The sequence below is a fragment of the Clavelina lepadiformis genome, chromosome 7, assembly GCF_947623445.1.
Source record: "Clavelina lepadiformis chromosome 7, kaClaLepa1.1, whole genome shotgun sequence".
Lineage (NCBI taxonomy): Eukaryota > Metazoa > Chordata > Ascidiacea > Aplousobranchia > Clavelinidae > Clavelina > Clavelina lepadiformis.
In genome coordinates, this window is record NC_135246.1 from 17,373,201 (window position 1) to 17,399,296 (window position 26,096).

Sequence of the window (26,096 nt, forward strand, 5' to 3'; positions counted from 1 at the left end):
CTTCATCGTTTCCATGTTGGTGTTGACTAACTTTCAATTATAATAGGCCTACCTGTTTCTTCTCTTTTTTGTAAATAGTTTTCGGCAGTTTGATCAGTAACATATACTGTATTATTATGTGTGGTTACTTTAAATCAGTGGTTCTTAACGTGGGCGCTACCGTCCCCCAGGGGGCGTTTTTGATTTTTAGAGGGGCGGAAATACTCAGGGGGCGCTATATTCAGAAGGTGTAATGATATTAACCTCACTGCAAATTAATAATAATGCGCATTGTCTGGTCTGATGCTTAATTGATTCGCAAAACGTAGTCAGTCAGTCTGTTAGTCAAACTTCTGCTTGGGCTAGTTTAGGGTGTAACGTCCAAATTAGCATTGTTGTTTATTCAAATTATATGATTTAAGACTAAGTGATAATGATTTATATGATTTGTGAACCGTGACCTGCTTGAAGGCATTAAAATATGCTTTGTTGACGCCCATTTTCCTTCCGTTATATCTAGTTGTGCAATGTGCATCAGCTTTAATCCCAGCCAATTTTGTATATGTATTGCAGTTGTTAGCCTGACTTGTTTATTTGATTAATTGCATGCATTATGATAAGTTAGTTCCCAGTAAACCTGTTGTAATGCCTATATTTGTTAGCCACGTGATTGAGATCTAATTTACTAGTATTGTCGATTATTGCTATTGTGTGCAGACTCACAGGGTAGTGATAATTTCCTTACTTCGGCCTTGTTTGTACTTTCAGATGATAAATAATATTACCTTGGGTTCTGTACGTATAGAAATCACACACCCCGCACCCATGCACGCCTCAGAATTGTAGCTGTTCCGTTCGAGTGATCATTTCTTTGTAGCCTTTCAATATAAGACTGTCAAGAAATCCATGTGCATTTCTAATATCCAGGGTAGGGTAGAATTTAGGCCTTGCTGGCCCGAAGGACACCCGTTAGGTGACCAGCATTTATAAATTTGCCGGTTACATAGGGTTAGATATGGAAAGGAATTCCACTTTCGAATGTTATTGCATGTGCAACCGATGGAGCACCATCAATGACTGGACGCCATCGTGGATTCCTGGCACATCTTAAAAGAGAAGTTCCGGACATATTTACAATCCACTGTGTCATTCACAGACAGCATTTAGCTGCAAAGCATCTCAGTGGCAGATTGCATAGTACCCTGCAAGCTGTTATCAGAGCAGTGAATAAGATTAAAGCCCATCCATTGAATGACCGCATATTTCGCCAACTTTGTCATGAAAATGAAGAAGAATTTGAACGGCTCTTGCTACAGAAGTCCGGTGGCTTTTAAAAGGAAAATGTCTACAACGCTTTTATGACCTCTATGATTCTGTTATTGATTTCTTTAAGTTTCAATTATTGGATGAGAAAGTGAGTTCAGATTTGGAAAGCAGAAGAGCAGACGTTGCTTATTTGTCTGATATTTTCAAGAAATTAAATGAGGTCAACATTAAATTGCAAGGAACCAAAATGTGTCTCATCAAAGCAAAGGGAATAATAATGGCATTTATTAGCAGATTAGATTTCTACAAAAATTGTTTACTAAGGCTAGACTTAAATCAGTTTCCTAGCCTAAAAGCCATAAAGGAAAACCAAACCGATGATTCATGTTTATCAGACACTGATTTAGACTGCTATTCCTCTCATCTTCAAGCATTGAAAGAAGAATTTTTGATCAGATTTAAAGATCTCAAAGAATTAAAAATACCAGAGTGGGTTGTAAATCCATTCCTGGCTGATGCAAACAATGCTGATCCAAATCTAGTTGAAGAACTTATAGACTTGCAAAATGACTTTGAAGGTAAAGTGTTGTTCCAGCAGATTGGCTATGAAGCTTTCTGGCCAAAGGAACAAGTTAAATATCCTCATCTTTGGGAAAATTTCAAATTATTACTGATAGCATTTCCTTCATCATACCTGGTAGAGAAGGGATTCAGTTCGGTCTTGCAACTCTTAACTAAGCAGAGAAATAGATTGCAAATACAGTATGTAAAAGGGGTGATCTGAGACTCTTTTTATCAAATATTGAACCTGATATACTTAAGTTGGCAAGTTATTACCAGGCCCAAGGTAGCCATTAAATACATTTTTTCCTGCTTTATTAATGTGTATTTTTGTGTATCAACCATTCTCTTCTTATTTCTGTTTATTAAATAATATCGCTTCTCTCAAATACAAGGCAACCGGATTTGTGATTAAGCCTGTCTTTTCGCTAAACATTTATAATTTTTAACACAGTCCTTTCATTATGGTGGGCGGCAGACTATGGAAACCTCTGAAAAGGGGCGCTGGGGGAAAAAAGGTTAAGAACCACTGCTTTAAATGATTGAATACTGTTTCAAATCTAGCCTTCAAAACAGTTAGACTATTTTCGTAACAATGCTCATTCATAACGGCATAAAAATTGAAATATCACCAATTTTTAGAAAATTTGATACAATTTATGATAAGATATTCTCTTGCCAATTAACAACCGCCGACATAACAACGTCAACAACGGAAATTTAAATTTAATGATACTTTTTTGTATGTCTGCTTAATGTCATGTTTAACATACTCAGAACTATTCTACTGGAGACGTTTTCAACTCGCGTACGTCCATAGTATAGAGTCTATTTTCTAAAAATTGGTGATAGCTCATTTTTTTATGCCGTTATGAATGAGCATTGTTACGAAAGAAGGCCTAAATGTTTTGAAGGTTAGATTTGAAACAGTATTCAATCATTTAAAGTAATCACACATAATAGTACAGTATATGTTACTGATCAAACTGCCGAAAACTATTTACAAAAAAGAAAAGAAACAGGTAGGCCTATTATAATTGAAAGTTAGTCAACACCAACATGGAAACGATGAAGCAATATTTAAATTTAGTCAAGTGAATAACTGTTTACTTGTTGGGGCTACTTTGAAACAGCATTGTGACGAAACAACTTTATTTCTTAGGATTGAATTTCAATAATTTAATTCCTGTAGGAAGAGTGAACTGATTTCAATGAAATATGATGTCGTCTATTTTTTCGTTCAAGCGACGTCGCCAGCAGGAAAGAAAAAAAGATGATGAAGAAAAACTGGATGAGCGCCAGAAGGAGAAAAGAAAAAAATTAGGAAGTAGGACATTATCGTGGTTGGTTAGAAAACGTCGAAAAACACAAGAATCGGAGAGAACTCAGCAACGAAATTTGAGAAGTAAGTGCAGCATTTCAAATACGGTGCTGATAAGAATAAATCACTTTAAAAAATTTAGTAAAAATTCTAGTTATTATTGTAACAAAATCTGTAGATTATTGGCGGAACTAAAGTAAGCTGTAAGAAGCTGAAATTTTTCAGTAACTCAGGGTATTAAACGATACAACTTTTTGCCATATATGATATAACACCACCACTATCTAGTAAACTTACGTAATGCCGCGTTGTCACGGCAAGATAACGATAGAGTTTCTTCATGTTTAATAATCAGTGTATATGTTAGACTGATATCAAAGAAGTGTTGTTGATTTATCTTATAACGATCTATAAATGATGGTCTATATACATTTTCCTGTATTCACATACTATTTTCTAATCATACTCTGCCCGCTTAGGTTCGAATCCTGCCGACAACGCGGAATTGGAATCACGCTTCCATAAGTGATTTGCGAAAAGTGCGATTTTATCTATTTGCATTGAACATTAAGCACAGTTGTGGTGTGTTTTTTTTAAAAACCGATAAAAATATTTGGAATTCAAGTTTATACGCCGACACGGACTTGCAAGGTCCGGGGTTCTAGACGTGAGTCTGGACGTGAGTCTGGCCAGCTAGACGTGAGTCTGGCCAGCTGCTGGCCTCTAGACGTGAGTCTGGCCAGCTGCTGGCCTCTAGACGTGAGTCTGGCCAGCTGCTGGCCTCTAGACGTGAGTCTGGCCAGCTGCTGGCCTCTAGACGTGAGTCTGGCCAGCTGCTGGCCTCTAGACGTGAGTCTGGCCAGCTGCTGGCCTCTAGACGTGAGTCTGGCCAGCTGCTGGCCTCTAGACGTGAGTCTGGCCAGCTGCTGGCCTCTAGACGTGAGTCTGGCCAGCTGCTGGCCTCTAGACGTGAGTCTGGCCAGCTGCTGGCCTCTAGACGTGAGTCTGGCCAGCTGCTGGCCTCTAGACGTGAGTCTGGCCAGCTGCTGGCCTCTAGACGTGAGTCTGGCCAGCTGCTGGCCTCTAGACGTGAGTCTGGCCAGCTGCTGGCCTCTAGACGTGAGTCTGGCCAGCTGCTGGCCTCTAGACGTGAGTCTGGCCAGCTGCTGGCCTCTAGACGTGAGTCTGGCCAGCTGCTGGCCTCTAGACGTGAGTCTGGCCAGCTGCTGGCCTCTAGACGTGAGTCTGGCCAGCTGCTGGCCTCTAGACGTGAGCCTGGCCAGCTGCTGGCCTCTAGACGTGAGCCTGGCCAGCTGCTGGCCTCTAGACGTGAGCCTGGCCAGCTGCTGGCCTCTAGACGTGAGCCTGGCCAGCTGCTGGCCTCTAGACGTGAGCCTGGCCAGCTGCTGGCCTCTAGACGTGAGCCTGGCCAGCTGCTGGCCTCTAGACGTGAGCCTGGCCAGCTGCTGGCCTCTAGACGTGAGCCTGGCCAGCTGCTGGCCTCTAGACGTGAGCCTGGCCAGCTGCTGGCCTCTAGACGTGAGCCTGGCCAGCTGCTGGCCTCTAGACGTGAGCCTGGCCAGCTGCTGGCCTCTAGACGTGAGCCTGGCCAGCTGCTGGCCTCTAGACGTGAGCCTGGCCAGCTGCTGGCCTCTAGACGTGAGCCTGGCCAGCTGCTGGCCTCTAGACGTGAGCCTGGCCAGCTGCTGGCCTCTAGACGTGAGCCTGGCCAGCTGCTGGCCTCTAGACGTGAGCCTGGCCAGCTGCTGGCCTCTAGACGTGAGCCTGGCCAGCTGCTGGCCTCTAGACGTGAGCCTGGCCAGCTGCTGGCCTCTAGACGTGAGCCTGGCCAGCTGCTGGCCTCTAGACGTGAGCCTGGCCAGCTGCTGGCCTCTAGACGTGAGCCTGGCCAGCTGCTGGCCTCTAGACGTGAGCCTGGCCAGCTGCTGGCCTCTAGACGTGAGCCTGGCCAGCTGCTGGCCTCTAGACGTGAGCCTGGCCAGCTGCTGGCCTCTAGACGTGAGCCTGGCCAGCTGCTGGCCTCTAGACGTGAGCCTGGCCAGCTGCTGGCCTCTAGACGTGAGCCTGGCCAGCTGCTGGCCTCTAGACGTGAGCCTGGCCAGCTGCTGGCCTCTAGACGTGAGCCTGGCCAGCTGCTGGCCTCTAGACGTGAGCCTGGCCAGCTGCTGGCCTCTAGACGTGAGCCTGGCCAGCTGCTGGCCTCTAGACGTGAGCCTGGCCAGCTGCTGGCCTCTAGACGTGAGCCTGGCCAGCTGCTGGCCTCTAGACGTGAGCCTGGCCAGCTGCTGGCCTCTAGACGTGAGCCTGGCCAGCTGCTGGCCTCTAGACGTGAGCCTGGCCAGCTGCTGGCCTCTAGACGTGAGCCTGGCCAGCTGCTGGCCTCTAGACGTGAGCCTGGCCAGCTGCTGGCCTCTAGACGTGAGCCTGGCCAGCTGCTGGCCTCTAGACGTGAGCCTGGCCAGCTGCTGGCCTCTAGACGTGAGCCTGGCCAGCTGCTGGCCTCTAGACGTGAGCCTGGCCAGCTGCTGGCCTCTAGACGTGAGCCTGGCCAGCTGCTGGCCTCTAGACGTGAGCCTGGCCAGCTGCTGGCCTCTAGACGTGAGCCTGGCCAGCTGCTGGCCTCTAGACGTGAGCCTGGCCAGCTGCTGGCCTCTAGACGTGAGCCTGGCCAGCTGCTGGCCTCTAGACGTGAGCCTGGCCAGCTGCTGGCCTCTAGACGTGAGCCTGGCCAGCTGCTGGCCTCTAGACGTGAGCCTGGCCAGCTGCTGGCCTCTAGACGTGAGCCTGGCCAGCTGCTGGCCTCTAGACGTGAGCCTGGCCAGCTGCTGGCCTCTAGACGTGAGCCTGGCCAGCTGCTGGCCTCTAGACGTGAGCCTGGCCAGCTGCTGGCCTCTAGACGTGAGCCTGGCCAGCTGCTGGCCTCTAGACGTGAGCCTGGCCAGCTGCTGGCCTCTAGACGTGAGCCTGGCCAGCTGCTGGCCTCTAGACGTGAGCCTGGCCAGCTGCTGGCCTCTAGACGTGAGCCTGGCCAGCTGCTGGCCTCTAGACGTGAGCCTGGCCAGCTGCTGGCCTCTAGACGTGAGCCTGGCCAGCTGCTGGCCTCTAGACGTGAGCCTGGCCAGCTGCTGGCCTCTAGACGTGAGCCTGGCCAGCTGCTGGCCTCTAGACGTGAGCCTGGCCAGCTGCTGGCCTCTAGACGTGAGCCTGGCCAGCTGCTGGCCTCTAGACGTGAGCCTGGCCAGCTGCTGGCCTCTAGACGTGAGCCTGGCCAGCTGCTGGCCTCTAGACGTGAGCCTGGCCAGCTGCTGGCCTCTAGACGTGAGCCTGGCCAGCTGCTGGCCTCTAGACGTGAGCCTGGCCAGCTGCTGGCCTCTAGACGTGAGCCTGGCCAGCTGCTGGCCTCTAGACGTGAGCCTGGCCAGCTGCTGGCCTCTAGACGTGAGCCTGGCCAGCTGCTGGCCTCTAGACGTGAGCCTGGCCAGCTGCTGGCCTCTAGACGTGAGCCTGGCCAGCTGCTGGCCTCTAGACGTGAGCCTGGCCAGCTGCTGGCCTCTAGACGTGAGCCTGGCCAGCTGCTGGCCTCTAGACGTGAGCCTGGCCAGCTGCTGGCCTCTAGACGTGAGCCTGGCCAGCTGCTGGCCTCTAGACGTGAGCCTGGCCAGCTGCTGGCCTCTAGACGTGAGCCTGGCCAGCTGCTGGCCTCTAGACGTGAGCCTGGCCAGCTGCTGGCCTCTAGACGTGAGCCTGGCCAGCTGCTGGCCTCTAGACGTGAGCCTGGCCAGCTGCTGGCCTCTAGACGTGAGCCTGGCCAGCTGCTGGCCTCTAGACGTGAGCCTGGCCAGCTGCTGGCCTCTAGACGTGAGCCTGGCCAGCTGCTGGCCTCTAGACGTGAGCCTGGCCAGCTGCTGGCCTCTAGACGTGAGCCTGGCCAGCTGCTGGCCTCTAGACGTGAGCCTGGCCAGCTGCTGGCCTCTAGACGTGAGCCTGGCCAGCTGCTGGCCTCTAGACGTGAGCCTGGCCAGCTGCTGGCCTCTAGACGTGAGCCTGGCCAGCTGCTGGCCTCTAGACGTGAGCCTGGCCAGCTGCTGGCCTCTAGACGTGAGCCTGGCCAGCTGCTGGCCTCTAGACGTGAGCCTGGCCAGCTGCTGGCCTCTAGACGTGAGCCTGGCCAGCTGCTGGCCTCTAGACGTGAGCCTGGCCAGCTGCTGGCCTCTAGACGTGAGCCTGGCCAGCTGCTGGCCTCTAGACGTGAGCCTGGCCAGCTGCTGGCCTCTAGACGTGAGCCTGGCCAGCTGCTGGCCTCTAGACGTGAGCCTGGCCAGCTGCTGGCCTCTAGACGTGAGCCTGGCCAGCTGCTGGCCTCTAGACGTGAGCCTGGCCAGCTGCTGGCCTCTAGACGTGAGCCTGGCCAGCTGCTGGCCTCTAGACGTGAGCCTGGCCAGCTGCTGGCCTCTAGACGTGAGCCTGGCCAGCTGCTGGCCTCTAGACGTGAGCCTGGCCAGCTGCTGGCCTCTAGACGTGAGCCTGGCCAGCTGCTGGCCTCTAGACGTGAGCCTGGCCAGCTGCTGGCCTCTAGACGTGAGCCTGGCCAGCTGCTGGCCTCTAGACGTGAGCCTGGCCAGCTGCTGGCCTCTAGACGTGAGCCTGGCCAGCTGCTGGCCTCTAGACGTGAGCCTGGCCAGCTGCTGGCCTCTAGACGTGAGCCTGGCCAGCTGCTGGCCTCTAGACGTGAGCCTGGCCAGCTGCTGGCCTCTAGACGTGAGCCTGGCCAGCTGCTGGCCTCTAGACGTGAGCCTGGCCAGCTGCTGGCCTCTAGACGTGAGCCTGGCCAGCTGCTGGCCTCTAGACGTGAGCCTGTCAAATAGACAGTCAAATGGTCATCAAACGGTTGTTGGCTCGTCCCTCCGCGGCTCGCTGGTTTGAACCTGCAGCTTGTCTGTCAACGTTCTCCGGTTTTTCCACTGTGCTATGGGTTCCCCCCACCCACCCCATGCTTTCTGCGCATCTTGACTTTATTGCTTTAGGACTTAAATAAAATCGCACTTTTCGCAAATCACTTATGGAAGCGTGATTCCAATTCCGCGTTGTCGTCAAGATTCGAACCTAAGCGGGCAGAGCCCAGCAGATTTCGAGTCTGTCGCCTTAACCACTCGGCCACGACAACTGTGCTTAATGCATAGATGAAATAGTTAAAATGCCTCATTTCCGAATATCCATATGAAATTGCAAAAGTAATATCGGCGTTGTCGGCAGGATTCGAACCTACTCGGGCTGGGCCCAACAGATTTCGAGCCTGTCGCCTTAACCACTCGGCCACGACAACTGTGCTTAATGCATAGATGAAATAGTTAAAATGCCTCATTTCCGAATATCCATATGAAATTGCAAAAGTAATATCGGCGTTGTCGGCAGGATTCGAACCTACGCGGGCTGGGCCCAACAGATTTCGAGTCTTTCGCCTTAACCACTCGGCCACGACAACTGTGCTTAATGCATAGATGAATTAGATAAAATGGCATATTTCCGAATATCCATATGAAATTGCAAAAGTAACATCGGCGTTGTCGGCGGGATTCGAACCTACGCGGGCAGGGCCTAACAGATTTCAAGTCTGTCGCCTTAACCACTCGGCCACGACAACTGTGCTTAATGTGCAATGCAAATAGATAAAATGGCACTTTTCTCGAATCACTAGATAGATTCCACCATGTCGGTGTTTCCGGAATCTTCTCCTGACTTTCAAATCTGACAAGATGAAAATGTAGCTAGCGTAGTCTAGATGAAAATCAAGCAAGCGTAGTTTAGATGAAAATCAAGCTAGCGTAGTCTAGATAAAAATCTAGCTAGGGTAGTCTAGATGAAAATCAAGCTAGCGTAGTCTAGATGAAAATCAAGCTAGCGTAGTCTAGATGAAAATCAAGCAAGGGTAGTCTAGATGAAAATCAAGCTAGCGTAGTCTAGATTAAAATCAAGCTGATTTCGAGACCTAGCTACGCTTACGTCTCTGTAGTGTATTAACTATAAACTAGTTTCAACTAAATTTTAAGTACTAAAGTAAACTTCTGTTATTTGCTTAAGGGGTCATGTCCCAATTCAAAGAGATAGGCTTTTCAATGCAAAGTACATTAAATCAAGGAGCTACCAACGCAAAACTACATCATAAACCTACCCTGAATTTTGGCTTGCAACAAGACCTAGGTTATGTCTGTCTACTCTACAGTCTTAATTTGGACAAAATCCATGTACTCAGTTTTCTATAACAATTGCCTAAACTTTACAACAAGTTTTTAGCTTAACATTTTATGACAAATACTCCAAAAAAACAAAAATTCAAACCCACACAAAATTTACAACTTAGCCTAGACCTGGAACCAGCTGTCCTCAAAGCAACGACGAACTACTCCACATCGACGTCACATGCGCATTGGACCGGAAAATTTTTACTTTTTTTAATATGACGCATTGAGTGCGACACGGTCACAATCACTGTGTTGCCGGCACAAAATTGTCGTTTTATTGGGAAGTGACCCCTTAAACGTGAAGAAATTCATAAATTTTAGTTTTACTTATGACTATATCTATATATAGATATCTATATATATTATATAAGGTAAGTGATTAGGATTAGGATTAGGTGATTAGTAGGGCAAGGTTTTGCACATTTTGCAACTTTTTTTACAACTTCCGGCAGCTTCCTAAATACTCAGGATTTACGTGAGTCTAGCCAGCTGGTGCGCCTAGACGTGAGTCTGGCCAGCTGGTGCGCCTAGACGTGAGTCTGGCCAGCTGGTGCGCCTAGACGTGAGTCTGGCCAGCTGGTGCGCCTAGACGTGAGTCTGGCCAGCTGGTGCGCCTAGACGTGAGTCTGGCCAGCTGGTGCGCCTAGACGTGAGTCTGGCCAGCTGGTGGCCTAGACGTGAGTAGACTGGTGGCCATCACGACTACTTGCCTGAGGGTGTTATTACAAAAATAACATGCTTTGGACGACCACATGCTCAGTAATTAATGGAAATCATAAAATGTTTCTCGTACTATTTTGTTCTTGTTTTTTTACGGTATATACATTCAATAAAGTGTTTTGTTATTTTCGCGTTTCTTTAAAGTAAACGTTTGTTTGTTTGTCGGTCATTATATGGGTTCCTCGACAATTAACCGTGGGAAATTGACCGCGAACAAACTAACCGTGGACAACTGACCGTGACGTAAATTGACCGCGAACAAACTAACCGTGACGTAAATTGACCTAGACCTAGAACCAACTGACCGGAATGAAAACTGACCGGGAGGTAAATTGACCGTGCATATGCTGAATTATTGTGTTTAAGTTGATGGTAGTATATGATATGTAAAGTAAATATTTGTTTGTAATTATTTCCTTTTTTAACAAAATTTATTTCAATACAAATTGAAACATTTGTTTAAATAAACAAAAAGACTTCCGGAAATTTGTTCACGGTCAATTGACGTGATCTCCATTTAATGTGCGTTGTTGGCTTGTAGCCTGAACTATATTCAGGCTCTGTATAAAGAAAATATACCACTTTATATTTGGCACAATTCTAAACTTGCTTAAAACTTTTATTTTACCGCTCATAGATCTGTTGGTCAAAAGTCTATGAGTTTTACTTATTTTGCTGGTGCTATAATAATTAAAATAATTGGAAAGTTTTAGGATCGTAGCATATTTCTACTCATCTTATCAAAATTCTTTCAAACACGATCGCAGACTAATCATCAATTTTCACTTTGTTCCTTTGAAGCAGTTTTCGCGGCAGGCTGTTATTTTAAATTTAAGTTCTTTTGTTTTTCGTAAAGTGAATTTCAGCCAAATTATACAATCTTTCATATCGGCGGTGGTTTGCCTTAACCATTTCAGCATCGTGGCTTATGAGACTGGCATCGGCGACGTGGAAATAAATCATTACGAATGCAAAGATTACATCGGAGTCGGTGGCAACATTACTTTGCCTTTGCCACTAGCATCGCCATTAGTGTTTTTCAAGATGTTAACAAAGAATTTGACCAAAGCGTCGACAACAACCACAACTACTTTTCATCAACAATTTATGCAACCCTGGATGAAGCTGGCAAAGTTATTGTCCAAGGTAACCATTACGTCATACCGTCATGCCCCAGGCAATGTCCATCAGTGAATGACGTACCTGACGGTGTTGTCTACTTGGTTGGAAAGAAAGTTCATAGAGGTCCAATTGTAGTTGATGGTCTGCAAACCCAACTTAACCGTCATGACGTCAGCAATTAAAGAATGGTCCTGTCATGTGATTCCAATCCATCACCGCTTAAAGTTGAAAATCTAGTATTGGATGGATGCCCAACCAATCCTGGATTTATTTTTAATAAAACGGCTGGCTTGGAGAACAATTGTCGTTCGTCGTTCGTGTCATTCCATCTTCCACTGGTAGCTCATCACAAAGAGGTATTCGGGCATATTCGCATCAAACTCTGCACCAAAGCTCAAAGCGAGTTTTGCAACTAAAGCGATGCAGTTCAGTGCAAAAACAATCACTCGCAGAACAGGATGTCACAGACGAACGTGACAAAGTTATTGACCAAACTGTTTCTTTAAAAAACCAAGCGGGCACCACAACCTCCAACGTTTTTCCTAAAGATGGCGCTATTGCCTTTACGTTAAACGTGACACAGGCAGTCGATGGTAATAAAACTTTCGACAACGATGTTGCAACTGACCAACCGATAGATGTTTCCTCTTGGATGCGCTTATTTGTGGACTGTTTGTTCTTTACTGTTGTTGTAATTGTTATTGCGTTATTGGTCTATAAGTATAGAGGTACGCGAGTTGAAAACGTCTCCAGTAGAATAGTTCTGAGTATGTTAAACATGACATTAAGCAGACATACAAAAAAGTACCATTAAATTTAAATTTCCGTTATTGACGTTGTTATGTCGGCGGTTGTTAATTGGCAAGAGAATATCTTATAACAAATTGTAACAAATTTTCTAAAAATTGGTGATAGCTCAATTTTTTATGCGGTTATGAATGAGCATTGTTACGAAAAAAGGCCTAAATGTTTTGAAGGTTAGATTTGAAACAGTCTTCAATCATTTAAATTTTAAAGTAATCACTAATCACACATATCACCATGTAACACAAAATTTGTCCATGGGTTAAAACTATTATTTTCTGATTTAGTATGGTCTAAATCAATAAAAATAAGCATTCAAAAAGTTCAAACTTTGGTTCTGACTTTATGAGATTAATTTATTGGAATTTTTTGACTATTTTTGCTTTTTTAATGTCTTTGCTCCCACTATATTTTTTTGAATCAATAGAATGGAGTTAAATCTAATTTTAGTTGTTGTTGTTGGCTTTGTCATAATGAAATAATAACGGAAAATGTCGTTTCCAGAATCTATTTCTAAAAAATTACATAAAGAAGAAAAACACATGTATGCAAGGCGATTTTGCTACACAAACACGAGACAAAAGCCTTAAGGCCTGGTGCTATAGGTATTTATTCAAAACTGTTACAGAGCAAACCTACGCTGTCACTTAAAGCACTCAAAACTTATAACTTAATCACAAAGAAACATTTTTTCGAGATTGGCGACGATATGTGAGTTCACTTTCACGTAAAAGGTTCCATATATAGTCCCCCATCATATTTTCGTTGTACTGTCCTTGATAGCGTTCCTCAAAATACCTGATATCTTGATGAAATCTTTCACCTTGTTCTTCTGAGTAGTCCCCCATGTTATCCTTAAATTCATCAAGATGAGCATGTAGTACGTGTAGTTTCAGCGACATCCTGCATCCCATCTTCCAATACGCATCCACAAGTTCATCGACAAGTTCCCTGTAATTCTCTGCCTTGTGATTGCCCAGGAACCCGTTAACTACAGAAACGAAAGAAGTCCAAGCTCTCCGTTCAACCTCAGACAGCATCTCTGGAAAATTGATGGAATTTATCAGTCGCTTCACTTCATCTTCTTCATCCAGTAAGTCCCATTGCTTTAGTCTGGAAATGAGTAGCTCAGCATTCGACTTTGTCAATGACAGTTCCCTGACAAGATCGTTCATGTCTTCTTGGTTGGGGTAGTAGGGACACCTTTCACCGCCAACTCGGTGTTGAAGATAAGCAACTGATGCATCCGTTTCTGAATCTGTAGAGAGCGCATCTGCTACGAAATGTTCATCTCTCAAGGGTGGTTGTGGCACAGGCATGTCAGTCGTGTTATGGGGTACAGGTGCAATAGATGATGGAATGTCAGGGTAATTGATGGAAGGTGCATTCTTTCCCTTCCGTCGTTTGCTTGGATCCACCATACAGAAGTAACAATCTGTGAGATGGTTTGTGGGCACACGCCAGACACGGGGGATAGCAAAACGCATTGCCCTCTTCTCTCCCCTAAACCAACCTTCTAGAGTACGACGGCAGTATTCGCATATGACGTGTGGTGCCCAATGTTTATTTTGGTCACCGACTGGCATGCGAAAGTATGCATGATAGGCTTCTTTCGCACGCCTGCAACTCTCCAGACAGTGCTTTTTTTGCAAAGAACTCACCACACACATAGCAGAAGGAATCTGCTGAGTACTTGCAACCACGGCGAGCCATACCACACTTTTAATAATGGCGATAGAATTAAAAAATCTGTAAAGATTCAACAACCGAAGTTATGGTGGTATAACTAAGATTTTTCATGTTTTTTCGGCATAAGCAAACAGAATATAGCAATTATTTCCCAAGGACAAAGAATTTTTTTTTTTTGTTACATAGTGGGTATATGTTATTGATCAAACTGCCGAAAACTAGTTACAAAAAAGAAAAGAAACAGGTAGGCCTATTATAATTGAAAGTTAGTCAACACCAACAAGGAAAAGATGAAGCAATATTTAAATTTAGTCAAGTGAATAACTGTTTACTTGTTGGGGCTACTTTGAAACAGCATTGTGACGAAACAACTTTTTTTCTTAGGGTTGAATTTCAATAATTTAATTCCTGGAGGAAGAGTGAACTGATTTTAATGAAATATGATGTCGTCTATTTTTTCGTTCAAGCGACGTCGCCAGCAGGAAAGAAAAAAAGATGATGAAGAAAAACTGGATGAGCGCCAGAAGGAGAAAAGAAAAAAATTAGGAAGTAGGACATTATCGTGGTTGGTTAGAAAACGTCGAAAAACACAAGAATCGGAGAGAACTCAGCAACGAAATTTGAGAAGTAAGTGCAGCATTTCAAATACGGTGCTGATAAGAATAAATCACTTTAAAAAATTTAGTAAAAATTCTAGTTATTATTGTAACAAAATCTGTAGATCGTTGTCGGAATTAAAGTAAGCTATAAGAAGCTGAAACTTTTCGGTAACTAAGGGTTTTAATCGATACAAGTTTTTGCCATATATGATATAACACCACCACTATGCAAGAAACTTACGTAATGCCGCGTTGTCACGGCAAGATAACGATGGAGTTTCTTCGTGTTTAATAAGCAGTGTATAACTGTATATGTTTGACTGATATGAAAGAAGCATTGTTGATTTATCTTATAACGATCTATAAATGATGGTCTATATACATTTTCCTATATTCACATACTATTTTCTATGATTTCAAAAATCTATGCCTGTTGGTTGCTGGCAAGTTATGAAATTTTCAGGCTTGCATTTTCTCATTTGAAGTTTTCCAATTTGTTTGTAGATTTTAACGAACCAACGCGTAAACCTTGATAACAAAATAACAAAATCATCGGTAAATTTGTCGGTTAAATTTAACATTCGATTTTTTAATTTGCACCCATGCATGTTAAGATGAATTTAAAAGATGCCAGCCCAAATTTTTTTTTTCGTTTTTTCCAAGGGGTGGTCAGTCTTCCTTGCGTCCACGATGTGACCCCTTGTATAGCGAGGAAGTTTGCTTATCCTTCACAAAGCGTAGGACATCTTATGTTGCCAGAAACGTTGCTAAATATCAACGACGACATCCAAGTGGACAATTATGAACTGCCGACAAAAGGTGATTTCCGTCTTAGAATCAGACGCGTAGAGAAAAGTGAATCAAGAAATCTCAGTTAATGTTTTCTCTTTGACTTTTAATAGGTTTAAGCTCAGTTAGTTCGTCAGGCTACAACTTTGACTCGTATATTCACGACTGGATGTTTGTTAATTTTTTAAGGGATAGAAAAGAAAGAAGAGAAAGAAAAGAGAGAGAACAGAAAATATAATGAAATAGAAATATTTCATCCAAAATCGGCAGAGTAAGTTTCAGGCATCCCACCCACCTTCTTTAGGCATTTTTGAAAGGAGTGAGGACTCTGAAATAATAACAAAGAGAAGCTCTACAAATTTCAGCACAAACAAGAAAATCGGATTTTAAATCCAAAGATATTTAACATCGGAAAGTTCATGACGTTTTATTTCTTTCCAGGCTTTCTAAACAAGACCGGATCCAAAACAGTAAGCAAGATAGTGATGTCGTTATTGCAGCAATCCAAGCTGTAATTGGCGACGCCATGACTGATCGCTCGATAAAAATCGATGTAGAAAAGCTACAGTCTTCCTTTTCCGAAGAAAAACAGTTGACTACCAGCAGTAAAAAATGTCCACGTATGTCAAAACAATGTCGATCCATATCCGCAGCTGTAGTCATTGGGTTACTGCTGATTATAATTGCAGTTGTAATCGCAGATGGAATAGTCGGTAAGATTTTTAAAAAATTGTGCCATTAACGACTTATGTGCCCCAACATTCCAAAACTGCTGATTTTTTTTAACTTTTAATAACCGCTGTTTTCTTTAGGTTTCCTGTTTTTTACTCCAACGTCTGACGTAAGTTTAACTATGCACGGAAATTTATTAAGAGTGTAGAGGCATTTTTTGATGACTTAATTGACCTTTTACGCATCAAAACGCCTGAATTAAGATTTAAGTCACGTGACAGTTTTTGATGATAAGCCTATCCGCTGTTTAGCCTATCTTTTACAAAACAATTTACAAATTGTTTTTCCATTTTTTTTAGTCTGATAACAAGTAAATTTTCTAAGTTTGTTTATATTTTGGATAGATATCATACGTTTTTCCGACAAAACTTTCAATTTAAAAAAAACAGTCGCACGGTTTACAACACCGTCTCCTGGTGGTCTGGTATTAAACATAAACACAATAGATGGTATTGTTCTAAGTTAATTAAAAACTTGAAACAGGCCTATTGTACTTTTACTTCCATTTATCTAAATATTCGAAATATAATGATGTTGAAAACTAAGAAACGAAAACAATATCTGTTAAAAAAATTTGCATTCATTTCCTACAACCATAAGCTTATTTGCCATAAAATTGTTGCACAAGGAATGTTTGTGCTTGCGCGCAATAGATTCTACAAAGGGTCTATTAAAGTAGGATATAATCGTTTGAGTTAATATTTGGCGTATTTTATGGAAACACTGGCTTAAGTGCTTAAGTAACCGATAGTCTTTGTCGAAGTTAAACCTTCACCAAGAAGATTTGTTGACAACCGTTTTGACAGGAAACGAAAGAAAATAACACGTTGAATGATGACAGGCTATGGTTCACAAAACCTGAAAAAGAAAAATACAATTATGGGTCTATTTCAATCCAAAGTGGCTCTGAGGGTGAAGCATCAAACGAGGGCTCAAATCCAGCAGGTAGCACTAATGATTTAAGCGGCTCTAACTTCTGACAAAAGTGGATTATCTGTAGGTTCGTCAAGTTCTTCGGGAGGGTTAGAATCATCCATTGGGAATGAAAAACGACATGTTCAAATATTTCGAAATGTGAGAGCACTTGTATCTTTGGTAAGTATGGTGTCAGCATTGTCTTTTAGTAATAGGCTCTACACTTCTAAGTAGCAGAGTATAAGTGACCGAAACATGGCGATCGGACGAAAATACTTCCGCATGGTTTGTTGTGCTCACAAATTTACGTGTCCAACATTTGTTTCCAGTCGCATCAATATGCTTTTGCAATCATAGACGCATCAATTTGAAATAAAAATTTTTGATTTATGAAATTTCTGTGGGCGATATTCTTTAACCATTACTTCACAGTATTTTGTTAACCTAACTTATGGTAACTAAAACTTATGGTAACCAAACTAGTGATGGGTACATGTTCTTGAGTACAGCCACTTCCTTGGGAAAAGGATTAAACTACAAGTGATTTGTGACTAGTTTTACACATATGATATATATTCATGCATGTAACCAAAGCTACAGATACGTTACTGTATAACGGCTTTGACTGTGGAAGAAATTTTTTTTAGGTAAATCTATCAAAGGGTGTTGATAACAGCATTTTGTTTGGCGAATATGCTGCCAACTCGGTAAGCAATATTTGTAATTCTTTGTTTCAGTATGCGAAAGTAAAGCTAAACTTTTTGTTAGAAATTTGTTGTGTTTAAACCCCATTATCTTGATTACACTTGCTAATTAGTTACTGCTTTAAATTCTTTTTCAGTGGAAGTTGTTTTTCACAGAAATGGGGTTCAGAAATATTAATTATTATTTTGAAGCTACGTTTCAACACTCACATGAATGGGTAAGAGATTTAAAATACTACATATCACAATACAACAAATTAACATAAAAATTAATTAAATTATTAATGTATGAATAACTTACCAATAATATTTTTGTAACATCGATGTCCATGATCATCAACTCAAGAAATAGGAAATTTAATTGGAAAAAAGTACAAATAAGCTCTTTTTAAAAAACTTTAACTATATCCTTCTGTTGTCACGGTCTGATTTTAATGAAATAATTTACCTAGACCTCGGTGTGGTTGCTTTCTAAATATATATTCATTAGTGGCATTAATAGAAAAATTCCTGATACACCAACTTTTGATAAAAAGCAACAACAAATACTGAGAGACGGTAAGGCAGAATTAGTTCCTACGAGGGCAAATATAAATGTCGATGGCTGCCAACGGTACATTTCAGCGGTAATTTACAGTAAACTACCTTCCTAAGAAAATTAATTTTAGAATGGTGTTTTCAATATTTAAAATTCAACTGTTTTGACGACATCGATTATGTACTACAAGACTTCGTAATATTTTTAAGATTGTTTTGTGCATTTGTAAGCTTTCTTACAGACTTGAGTATTTTGAGATCCAGTTCGGATTTAAAACATTACACAATTTTGTGCTACTGTTCAAATACTGCATAATCAAGAGAAAAGTATTTTAGTGAAACTAAACTATAACAACAGCAGAGTAAACCTTGTCAGTGAATTGAAAAACTGTATTATAAAGCGGTTGTAACTTAAATAAAATTGGACCTCCTTTAAAGGACTTGGAACGTATATTAAGGAACTTTATTAAACTATAAAATGGTGGATCTTAACCAGTATACGCTGCGGTGCAGCCTACATACATGTTACATTCTGGTGTAATTCTTAAGCCCCCATTACGATATGTCGAATATTGATATTCAAAGATAATTAACATCAACGCGACTTTGAGTGACGACAATATAGCGGCTCTTAAATGGCTTGGATTTTTGGGAAGGAAACACAGATTTCAGAGAAGAATTTTCGAAGCTTGCTTTCAAAGACATATCAATTCCTACTTCCGCCATGTGATGGACATAGGTGGTCATAACCTTAACTTCGATTTTTTTGGTTTCAATTGTGAGTGTACAAAGTTTTATTGTTCAGCGTGACTTTGTAGCAAAGTTTGAATTAATTAGTAAACGGAAAATAGTAAGGTAGATGACATGTCTTGCTAAGAAAATGAAGATCATCAATTTTGACCAATGCAGGTAACTATGTGATAAAAAAAACATTGTCTGTGAAATATTTCAAATTCAGATAAAAGTCGCCAAACTCGAGTCGCGAGTTAAGTTCAATTTTTTAGTTGATGTGACTGGAGTCAAATCGAGTAATTACAATCGATAATTGAGTCTTGGAAAATAATTACTCGAATCGGACTCGTCACTGACTCGAGCCTACTTACGAATTTGCCAAATTACAAAACCATAACCAAGTGAAATTTTTACTGTTGTCAGTTGCTGGAGAATCGTATGGACTAGTGCAAGCGCATCCAGAAATACTTCCAAAAAGGCCGACTTCAGATTATATTCTACCCGGCCTGGAGATGTGTAATCGAGAAAACATCATCGACCACGCTTTTGTAGATCTTGAGTATGCACAGTGGCCTGTCATGGGAAAGGTTCGGTCATCGAGCATTGCCGATTATAAAAAGAAGGTTGACCCAGAGCTTGTTGATCAATATTATTATAACGACAAAGCATACCGTGATAAAAGGCAAGAGCGCCACTTCTGGAAGTTTGGTGACTTCAATGATTACAAGGAAGGAGTATATATTGGTCGTCTCCGACCGTACGCTTAACGTTTGGCCAGACATTTGTTAGTCAAATATTAGACTTTCAAATGAACGTTGTTTGCTATATGTTGTTCGAGTATCATGTTTATTTCGTAATAAAATATTTTTACAAGCACATACACGTTCTCAAACACGATTGGACGGCATGTATTCTCCAGAGGTGGAAAATTGCCTCCACCATTACCACCAACAATGGTGGCACTAATGTCCATTTAGTCAGATTTGAAAATTATGTCGGCTGAGTTGTACTCAGGGTTGCCATCGGTCTGGACTCAAAAATACTACCTTAAACAGTGCGTGGTGGGTTTAAGGCGAGACTCGCTAAAGATGAAAAACTGGAAACATGTGTCACTCCCGGCAACCATAAATAATCACTTGATTGATCAAATATATTTCAACTACCTATTGATAGATCGAGTCTTTTGTACTCTCACCTGAAGGCCTGAATGTCATAACGAATTGGGAGATGATAAAATAATAATCGTTCTATTTTTGTTGTTGTCTTAAGTCTGTGACAATTTTCTGTGAAATAGCCAACCAAACAACTTAGTAGAGAACTGCTGCTTCCATGGCAGGACTTGAGTTGTCGCCGGCTGCTACTAAAATCTGGGCAACCATATAGAACCGGAATCAACCGCTTTCACGGGAAACAGAACTACCGTTAATTGTGTTAAACGAAAATTGAACTCAGCTTCCAACTAGGATAGTTATGACCGCCTGCTTACAAAGTGGAAAGCGTTTCGACAGCAAGCCTTGCGATAACCAATGCAAAATCAGTAATAACACGACAAATTTAACTCTTTTTTCTCCAACGAGGCGAGTGACAAGCGAATCGATAACTAGGCGAACTAAGATTCAAATGGAAATCGATGTAAATAATGGAAAATGTAACAGCATTAGGGATGGGCCGATACGAACCCAAACCCGAATAGATTCGCCGAATATCGCCTTTATGGAAGATTCGGGCGAACACGAATACCAACAATGGCGAACCCGAATACAATATTACTTACAAATTTACTGACTTTTATTAAAAATGATGATCTAGTTTCCCAACAAAGCTAAACTAGAGTCAGCCGTACTTACAATGAAGTTCGTTTTCCTAACGAATTTGCTTTTTCAATCGTTTTTTAAACACTATTTTACAAAAGAAAGCGATTTGTTTTTCGATTAAATCATGTTCCAAGCAAGACTTGACAACTTTTGGATGAAATTTTATTGTTTGGTTCTAATACGAATAGATTCGGGATTCGTTCGTGTCGACTTTCATAATATTCGGGTTCGCATGAACCCGAATAATCTTCCTCACGGCACATCCCTAAACAACATACATAGAGCGGAGTCAACTGCGCCCATGGCAGGGATGGTACCTATCACCAAAGGGGCAAAAAAATACACAAAACTAAACGTTGTAACTCAAAAACTCCCGTTCGTTATGCCTATGACTTTTACACACTCTTGGAGCCAATGCCATTTCTTTCAACAAACAACATGGTGGGTTTATATCCTATTTTGTATTTTACTTTACAGGAATAAAGGTGTTGGAGGCGTGACGTCATCTAAATTGTTACACAATAAAAGCATTGTTAAAATACACAGTTACATGCCCACAAAAATAGACCAAAATGATGGTGAGATGCAGTACTGTACTTTCTTATATGAAAAAGGAACTTTACATGACAAATTTGTAAAACGGCACTAGTCTTTTCTTTGTGTCATAAGTTCCACTAAAGTTGAATGTCCGATAGTAACCCCAGTTACACAGCTGATAGTGTGGTCTTTTCATGTAACGCGCGTGATTGGTCAAGATTAGAACAGTGGTTATGAAATAAGTCATGCGTGTTGCGCGATATTGCGCGAATCATAGTGGCAGGAAGGCTTTGTTTATGTTTAGAGCTAAAGATTCACCCTGGCAGTTTATGTTACGATAAGTGCCAAAGATAGTTTTCGTGCTATGTGTACAATCTTTTAAAGACTAACTAGCAGTTTAGAAAGATGGCTTAGTTCAGGATGTATGCAATGTGACTAACATAGCATTTCAGACTGACAGATGCCCGACCGAGCCTTGTAGGTTAGGACTGACAAAAAGGTTAGCTCTAGATTTTTGGGGCTGTTTAAATGTTTTCTGTCGGAAATGTCTGGTACACTTATCTCATTAAGCAAACAAAGAAAAGTCGTTTTATTTAGGTTAGTAGGACTGACCTGTTTTTCTGGTCGCGCCACCAGCACAGGAAAGGTTCGGTTAATAAGATCAAGCTGTCAAGTGGCTTTACCATAGATTTTGATGATATCGCGTTTTAGAATGTCACATGTTTGCTGCGTGTTCTACTTAGACTGCAAACTAGTCTATAAAGCTTATGTGGATAGTTTAAAAATATACTGAATTCTGCTGTAGGTGTGGTAACGTCAAGCAAAATTAGATCTGTAGACTGCATGGTTACTGAAGCTTTAAATAAATGGGATACAAAAAGTCAACCATTTTAGTCTTTTCTTGTTATATTGCTTTTATACTGCTACGTGCAGTTGGAGCAAATGTAGTTTCGTTCAACAAAAACGAACAAAGTGAAGTTAAAGTGGGTTATGCTAAAGGTGAAAAGCTGAAAACATGTGTCCCCCCAGATAATTATAAAAGAAAACCACTTGTTATGGGTGAGTTGATCAACTGAAGTATTTTGTATTTTATAATACGAATGTTTTATATATATATATATAGAGATTAATGAAAAGATGTATACATGAGGGCTTTATTCTGGGTCAGACATTGCATGCGAAGAAGAAAAATGTGTAGAATTTTTAAACTTCCAAATGGGAGAAATATTTCGACAAATTGTTGATAATTCAAGTCCTTTGTAGTTGACTTTAAATTGAAGATCTGAATGATAAGGAGTTGTGAGATAAAAAAGATATCACTGTGTGTCAAAATAATTTTAGTTTAATTAATTAATTAATTAAATTCAGTATACTCGATCTTGATGTAGCAATGTAAAAATGAAGAGAGAAGTCATTAGTTATCATATTGTGTGCAAGAACATGTTGTTTCTATTTTTGTTAAAGAGTTAATTATTGTCTTCGACACTTGTGGTTGTGATCTCACTATTTCAATGCTTTTAATGTTTCTAGTACCTGGAGTACTTGGCTCTCAATTGGAAGGCAAGCTTGACAAACAAAATGTACCATATTATTTCTGCGAAAAGAAGTCGGACTGGTATAGTTTGTGGCTCAACCTTGAACAGCTTTTGCCTTTGGTTGTTGACTGTTGGGTTGACAATATAAAGTGAGTAAGAAATGGCTTTGGCCAAATGTTTAATATATATACTTGTGGACATGCATGATGCAATTTATTGGAAAAGAACTTGAAATGCATATCATATTTTGTAGAATGGTATACAACAATGTGACTCGAAAAGTTAAAGATAGCCCAGGTGTCAATACACGTGTTCCTCATTTTGGTACCACTACCGCTTTTGATTATTTGGACCAGGACAAATATGCAGTCGGTAAATAATATTATGCTTGTTACACATTTTGAACAGTAAACACACCATGCAACTCATACAAAAAAGACAAACTGCGCATAGATATGTATACATGGCTTTGCTAAACCGAAAAGCCAAAGTATATGAATTAGTTTCTGAGAAAGTGTCAATTTTTTGCAAATTCATTTGCTAAACAATTTAGCTTTAAAGCTTTAAAATTCTGTTTTTTCTTAATCTCATTTACTGGATCCTATGTTAGCACAGATTCGACACAAATGTATTAAATAGTTTTATGTTTTCTTTGCAGGAAGTCCATATTTTTCACCATTGGTTGACTACATGACCTGTAATTTGGGTTATAGAAAAAAAAAAGATCTATTTGGAGCACCTTATGATTGGCGCATTGCCCCTTGTGAGTGTTTGGTATATGGTATGATGATCTTTATCCTCAAACTGAGGAAAATCTGTGCCCGACTTAAACCTGGAGATGATTCCTCAATCGCTCAAGTCTCGGCTACTGAGCTTTCCTTTGTGCAAGTTTTGATTGTCTCATATTTTTTATTTTGTTTTTTGAAATTCTTTTTATACAGTATTTTCCAAATTTAAACTGCTTACCAGGTCCACTGAACAGGAGCTAGGATTGTTAATACTTTGCCCACAGGCATTACAATGGTATGACTCCACTGGGTATCAAACACAGACCCTGAGCCGCATTTATTGAAAGGCCAGTGCTCGAACTACTCAGCTACTGAGCCAATAGTTTCAATCGGCTACTATTGCTGCCAGACAAACAATGTTGTGATATTGCATTTTGTTTTTATTTCCAGACCAGCATGGAGATTTCTTCAAAAATTTAACATCGTTAATAGAAAAAGCATACTACAGTAATAACAATCAGAAGGTTGTTATTCTCGGTCACAGTATGGGAAATATGTTCATTTATTACATGTTGCAAAGGAAAAGCCCAGCATGGAAAGACAAATTTGTAGATTCTTTTGTGTCAATAAGTTCCCCATATTTAGGATCAGTCAAAGCAGTGAAAGCATTGACATCAGGTAAATAATGTTGTAATGGCTTAAAGGTGCCTGTGCTTTTGGAAAACTTAATGTATGTATTACTTCTATACATTATGGGATAAATAACGCAATATATGACGTGAATTTTCTGCGTGGGTTTTTGAAGTCGTTAAAGTTTTAAATCATTTTATTGTTGTCCAGGTGAAACTGAAGGGCACGACTGGGCCTTGCCTGTACTTAAACTACGTAATGTTGTTCGGACTGCGTCTGCATTCGCATTTATGTTACCTAGGCCAGACTTATGGCCTGAGAATAAGAAAACCATTGTTGTAACTTTGGGTAAGAATTATACGGTCCACGATTACAAAGAGCTTTTTGAACGAATCGACTGTGAATGGTGCTGGGATATGTGGAAAGACAACGGGATGGCTCTTGGATCTTTGAGTGCTCCATCAGTTCCTGTTCATTGTATTTATTCGTCACAGACACCGACTGCTGAGGTATAAAATTAAATTTATTCCACTGAATGATTGTCGGTTTTATATGTTTTGTACTCGTGTAAAATGTTAAGAACCTTGCAGAGATGAATATTCTACAAAAGATTTTATTTTGTGTTTAGGCCCCTTAAACGTATCCGCAGATATGTAGTTGTCTGGTACAAATAATGCCACTTGAAAAATAATGAACAAAAAGTAAGAAAATATGCAGTCATTAGAAGTAAACTTCTTTCATTTAGACGCTGATATACGATGAAGTTATTTTTCCTGATGACTCTCCATCATTGGTGGATGGTAGCGGAGATGGAACCGTAAATGTTTGGAGTGGATCAGCTTGCCTCAAATGGAAAGATGAACAAAAGCAACCGGTTCACAAAGTGGAACTTCCCGGTAACACACACGTTCAAATCCTGTGGAATTCAACGTTACACTATTACTTAAAGGGTGTTGTGCTTAGATGACAACAGCTTGTTTCATGCTTTTTTCTCATTTTCTTGTGCCTGGCCTTCTTTTGCATTATGGCAAACTTTTATTGTAAAAAAACTGTCAACAACTTTGTTAGTCAAAAACCTCAGCTTTCAAACGTCTGATGTTAAAGGCAAGTGGCAGAATTATTTGACTTTAAACCAAAAACAATTGTCAATAAGTATACCGGACAAGAAATTTTCAACAATAGCCGGTGATTAGTGAAAGGAGAAGTAGTTATTGCTAAAAATATGTTTCCAAAACGCAATTCTGTAGTTGACTATAACGTACGAAATCAGCCCTATTATTAAAAATTTTTTCCGGAATACTTGTCAACGAAGTTGTTTTAGTGCAGTTTGCTCTTCACTGTTAGGCTTAAAAGCTAGAAATTTTACATCAATTGTGGTAAAAGTATGTGTATATATTGTAGTTATTTTGCGATTACCTCATAACATGTAAGTCGAATTAATAGATTGCTTTTACGTTGTGTTAGATTAATTAATTATTATTTACTAATAGGCGATTTTACTGGTAGTGTTTAATTTTGAAATTGCTGTTCGCTCGTCTTACTCGCTTGGTCGTATTTCTACAGTTTTATGTCCTATCCAGTGCTTCATCATGCGTGCAAGATTTTATACATTTCAGTTTTCAATGAAATGTCCGGATATAATTCTGCTGCACTTTTCTGGGCAACCTTATTTTACGCATGTGTAATTTCCGTACTAATTATTTTTTTCATAAAATAAAACATTGTCCTGGAAATACTGTAGCATTGTTATTACCTGGTTAGGATCACGTCTCAAATCTTTTCCGGAAGCAAATTCTTGCGAAAACGAATTTGTAAGAATCAGAAAGACTGTTACCGGAGTAGACGCAAATATTTTGCTTGCAGACATTTCTGTTGCAAAATGTTCAACAGTCTGTCAGAAGATGTGGTTATTTGCTACTGATAGGGAGGAGGGGCGAGTACAACTGATTTAAAATTGCAAAGAATTGTGCTGTTAGAAAAAGTTGTAGCGTACCTGCAGAGATGCTGGACTGTTAGGTATCGAATAGAAACTAAAGGTAGTATGTTATAACTAGGGCCATTTTTATTTTGACCTAAAAAAAATTTTTTTTGACTTTATTTTTATCAAATTTTGACTTTATTT

General features: G+C 41.3%; 2 protein-coding genes across 3 annotated transcripts; both read left to right on the forward strand.

Moving 5' to 3' along the window:
• The first annotated feature begins 14,151 nt into the window (after nucleotides 1-14,151).
• Nucleotides 14,152-19,600, forward strand: LOC143465530 (uncharacterized). 2 transcript variants are annotated; one of them, XM_076963870.1, is made up of 11 exons: nucleotides 14,152-14,349; nucleotides 14,985-15,140; nucleotides 15,300-15,381; nucleotides 15,552-15,823; nucleotides 15,923-15,951; nucleotides 16,649-16,787; nucleotides 16,843-16,937; nucleotides 17,405-17,464; nucleotides 17,599-17,679; nucleotides 18,584-18,776; nucleotides 19,154-19,600. In XM_076963870.1, the coding sequence occupies exons 1-11, from the start codon at nucleotides 14,163-14,165 to the stop codon at nucleotides 19,495-19,497; spliced, it is 1,638 nt and encodes a 545-aa protein (XP_076819985.1). In that variant the 5' UTR covers nucleotides 14,152-14,162; the 3' UTR covers nucleotides 19,498-19,600. The 2 variants fall into 2 exon arrangements, with proteins under 2 accessions (XP_076819985.1, XP_076819986.1); XM_076963871.1 differs by having other exon boundaries at nucleotides 18,584-18,737.
• Nucleotides 19,601-21,416: 1,816 nt separating this feature from the next.
• On the forward strand, nucleotides 21,417-25,707 carry LOC143465531 (lysosomal phospholipase A and acyltransferase-like). The gene is made up of 7 exons (XM_076963872.1): nucleotides 21,417-22,140; nucleotides 22,612-22,765; nucleotides 22,870-22,988; nucleotides 23,275-23,379; nucleotides 23,795-24,022; nucleotides 24,185-24,483; nucleotides 24,720-25,707. Exons 1-7 carry the CDS (start codon nucleotides 21,948-21,950, stop codon nucleotides 24,939-24,941), a joined length of 1,320 nt encoding a protein of 439 aa, XP_076819987.1. The 5' UTR covers nucleotides 21,417-21,947; the 3' UTR covers nucleotides 24,942-25,707.
• The last annotated feature ends 389 nt before the right edge of the window (nucleotides 25,708-26,096 follow it).

What these genes read in the sequence shown, in the direction of transcription:
- LOC143465531 (XM_076963872.1), top strand. Translation starts at nt 21,948, where the DNA reads ATGGGATACAAAAAGTCAACCATTTTAGTCTTTTCTTGTTATATTGCT. An exon ending in TGTTGGGTTGACAATATAAA is followed by an intron (nt 22,766 to 22,869) that starts GTGAGTAAGAAA and finishes CATATTTTGTAG; the next exon opens with AATGGTATACAACAATGTGA. An exon ending in TGATTGGCGCATTGCCCCTT is followed by an intron (nt 23,380 to 23,794) that starts GTGAGTGTTTGG and finishes TTTTATTTCCAG; the next exon opens with ACCAGCATGGAGATTTCTTC.
- LOC143465530 (XM_076963870.1), top strand. Translation starts at nt 14,163, where the DNA reads ATGATGTCGTCTATTTTTTCGTTCAAGCGACGTCGCCAGCAGGAAAGA. An exon ending in TTATGAACTGCCGACAAAAG is followed by an intron (nt 15,141 to 15,299) that starts GTGATTTCCGTC and finishes TAATTTTTTAAG; the next exon opens with GGATAGAAAAGAAAGAAGAG. An exon ending in TTTTTACTCCAACGTCTGAC is followed by an intron (nt 15,952 to 16,648) that starts GTAAGTTTAACT and finishes CCGTTTTGACAG; the next exon opens with GAAACGAAAGAAAATAACAC.